At 42.4% G+C, this 3,612-nt stretch overlaps 1 protein-coding gene across 1 annotated transcript; it reads left to right on the top strand.

Annotated features, from left to right (window-relative positions):
- The first annotated feature begins 272 nt into the window (after nt 1–272).
- LOC118743714 (GTP-binding protein Rhes-like) lies at nt 273–2,954 on the top strand. Its single transcript, XM_036476477.1, has 2 exons — nt 273–1,171; nt 2,548–2,954. The coding sequence occupies exons 1-2, from the start codon at nt 773–775 to the stop codon at nt 2,890–2,892; spliced, it is 744 nt and encodes a 247-aa protein (XP_036332370.1). The 5' UTR covers nt 273–772; the 3' UTR covers nt 2,893–2,954.
- The last annotated feature ends 658 nt before the right edge of the window (nt 2,955–3,612 follow it).

The raw sequence follows: 3,612 nt of genomic DNA, 5'->3' as shown, positions 1-3,612 counted from the left end.
GCACTTCAACAGAATTTTTGAATATGATTAACGGTATTATTGTCGATACCAATATTGATCTGCATACCTATCGTCGTTGCAAATATTTCGCCTTGTCAGTGAGGTTGACATATTTGATTCGTCGAAGGTTTAGGCGAATGATTTTTTCTTCGAAATAATCCAAAAAAGTTAACTTATATTTGAAAATAATTTCAACTTTTTTATTTTGATCTCGATTTAATAAAAAGTTTATACTAATTCGTTTTATTACATTCTCGTTCTTTGCAGATACTTTTAGGCAATCGTAATCGAAGCATTGCATAGAATTGAAAATAGTTGTGGTATTAAAGTCAATTGAAAGTAGGACAAGGACAAAATATTTCCGTTTAATGAATTGAAAACCAATGCTGATTTTCAGCTGGCCAGTAATAATTGCTCAAAAAGGATCAACGCACATGCGGCGAAACTCTACAGGACACAAAGCAATTCAATTAAAATAAATCGAAGAGAAATAATTGATGCAGACACATTTTACGACACAAAGTTGAGTCGCAGAGTGCAACAGACGCCAATTTGCCATTCCATAGCGGTAGCAGCAGCTCAACTTGCAACATCCACAAACACAAAAACAAAAGCAAAGAAGTGCACCGAAGCACAAAGCAACGAGCCACAGTAAGAGGCAGGTCGAGCGACGAGGAAGTGTTAAGTTTATTCAGCAAAAGCTCCAACCCAACTTACAGCCGCCACTGTGGCACTCAGTGGTCGCCTCAGTACCACCAACCCTGCCGCAGCCATGCCAGGGTCGTGCCAACGTCTCCGTTTACCCTCACTGGCGGCAGTGATGCGCACATCACGCGCCTCCACCACTGACTACTCCGCCTCGACGATACGCAAGGAACAGCGACGTGTCGTCATGATGGGTGCGGCACGCGTCGGCAAAACTTGCATCATCTCACAGTTCCTCTATGATAAATTTCAAACACGTTATAAACAGACGGTGGAGGAATTGCATCGAGGTGAATATGAGCTGCCCGATGGCTCAGCGTTGACGTTGGACATTTTAGATACATCCGGTTCGTATGAGTTCCCAGCAATGCGCACATTATCGATATCAACAGCGGGTGCTTTCATTCTGGTCTATGCGGTGGACGACAAGCAGTCATGGTGCGAGGTGGAACGACTAAGAAATCAGGTGAGCAAATGAGTAGAAGTAGTCCAAGATAGGTTAGTGGGCTGAACAAAGAATACACAATGGGGACAATTATCTTCGGTGATAAATAGAATTTTTATGAAAGAGATGAATAGATCCGAGAAGAATCCAAACTGAATAAATCACAGCTCTCGTACCAATGCGAATTCTGAAAAAGGTGATTTCGTTATCGTTCAGAACAATATTAAGTGCCCAGTCACTCCTGTCGGGAAAATGGATATCGAAGTTTCGATCAAAGTCAGTTTCCGTGACCTAATAATTATAGCTGCAGTACCCAACCGCCACTAGTTATGAGGGGTATGGTGGCATGACCCTTGCAAGTTGTTCGCCCTGAGCCGTAGAGTGCATTTAGCCGCGGCACTTTTAACATATTGGCCGAATGTTTAGGAGTGCCTCTAGCGCTCTCGCTGCGCATGGGCGCCCATATTAAGTAAATGGGAATTGGTGTCAACCACCGCCCATCATACCAGCGCGCCATAGGTCGTAGCCTCCAGTCTTTCCTAATCGTAGCTTTACAGGAGTAGTGCGCAATAAGAGCCTTTCTTCTCCGCTCTTCGGTATTCTTTTTACAGAAAAGTCGAGAGCCGAGAATAACCCACAAATATTTTGCCTCCTTCGGCAATTTAATGCTTGCGCTATTAAGTGACAGAACTCGAAATTAACCCACTTTAAATCGCTTGGTAAACGGAACAATTTCGGTTTTGGAGGGGTTAACCTCTAGACCATTTCTTTCTGCCCGCCCTGCCAGATCATTAAATGTGGATTGTAGACCACCGAGATGAATTTCCCCGGGAACAGAATGACTTAAAGCATCTGTGAACACATCGACCTAAGAAATTCATTTAGTACGAGGTTCCACAGCAGGGAAGAAAAACCCCCGACCTGAGGGGTACCGAGTGGGACATTTTTCCAGGGTTAAGTTCCCAAGGAGCCATTGATGCTTCTGGTACCTAGGGTTAGCATAGTTGCCTTCCAAATTTAGTGTAAAACGATTTCAAAAAGACAGGGTGATTACCCTAATGTTTGTGTGCACATTTAAACGCGTCTACATATTCGATTTTGCGGCCAGTGATAATTATTTAGCTCAGCGACCTTGACCTTCCAAATATGCAATACCATATACATACGTTAGGATGTATACATATGTATATGCCAATGTCATTCGCTCAAATTCCAATGTAATGCAATATTATTTTATTGACCATTTCAATATTAATTAAATTGGATTTATGAACACATACTTATACATTTTACACTCGTACGCGCATGAACTCAATCAACTCAAATATTTATGACACATTCATCAAATTCTCCTCCGGGTTTTTCTTCTTCTTCTTCTATTTAATTTTCCATTGCAGATAATTGCAGCGCGTGGCCTCAAAGTGCCCATTGTCATCGTTGGCAATAAGGTGGACATAAATGAGGCTGATCGGCAGGTGCAGCATGAAGTCACCGAAATGATTGTGTGCGAAGATTGGAAATGTGGCTACATCGAATGTTCAGCGAAAGAGAATGTGGGCATTGTAGAGATCTTTAAAGAGCTGCTGGTGCAGGCGGACATACGTTACAATCTGAGTCCGGCCGTGAGGCGGCGAAGACAGTCGCTACCCTCCTACAGCAGCGCGGGAGCGGGTGCGGCACGCGGCAACAAGGGCCCATCACATAAATACACATTGAAACGTCACTCATGCACCATGACATGAAGGGCATGAACGGATGTAATGGAGCCAACAAAGGTGATGAGAATTCCTTGAACGCATAAGGAGCTGCACTGATTTTATATTTGAAAAAAAAAAAAAAAAAAAAAAAAGAAAAAAAACGTGTAAAAAAAAAAAAAAAAAAAAAAAAAAAAAAATAGAAACAGGTTGTTGCATGTTTGTTTGCATCAACAATATAGCTAAAGGTTGTGCCACATACATGCATATGTATGTATGTTCGGGTATTTTGTAAGCGGCGAGCTGTCAATGAACAAATGTCATCTGCGAGTATCTCAGGTGCCAAGGTTGCTGCTGCTGCTGCTAGCCACAGTGACAAAAGTCAAGCCAAGTTGGGCATGGAAATTATAGATGCCGTCTGCAGGGCTGTTGTCAACGTCTTTGATATTTTTCCATCGCTGATATGTTTACGCACACTGACAATAACGGTGATAACGGTGCTGCTGTCAATGTCACAGTGACATTCAATGCCAGCAGCAGCAACTAAATGTAGCCGTTTCAATCAATGACGTTGTCAATACGAAACACATAAATGTTGGTGCCTCGGTCATGTGCTGTGTTAAGGGTAGAAAGAGGGGCGAAGGGGGGGGGAATATTAAAATGTGTACACACATGCAACAATGGATGATGGAGTTACTAAAATTTTCAGCAGCATACTCAGACATACTAGGTAACACATATGAGTTTGAAACAAACCACACAACAACA

Source organism: Rhagoletis pomonella, unplaced genomic scaffold, assembly GCF_013731165.1.
Source record: "Rhagoletis pomonella isolate Grant_MI unplaced genomic scaffold, Rhpom_1.0 Rhpom_scaffold_00007, whole genome shotgun sequence".
In the NCBI taxonomy this organism is placed as follows: domain Eukaryota; kingdom Metazoa; phylum Arthropoda; class Insecta; order Diptera; family Tephritidae; genus Rhagoletis; species Rhagoletis pomonella.
The sequence above is the reverse complement of the archived record's forward strand: the minus strand, read 5'-3'. Positions and strand labels throughout refer to the sequence as shown.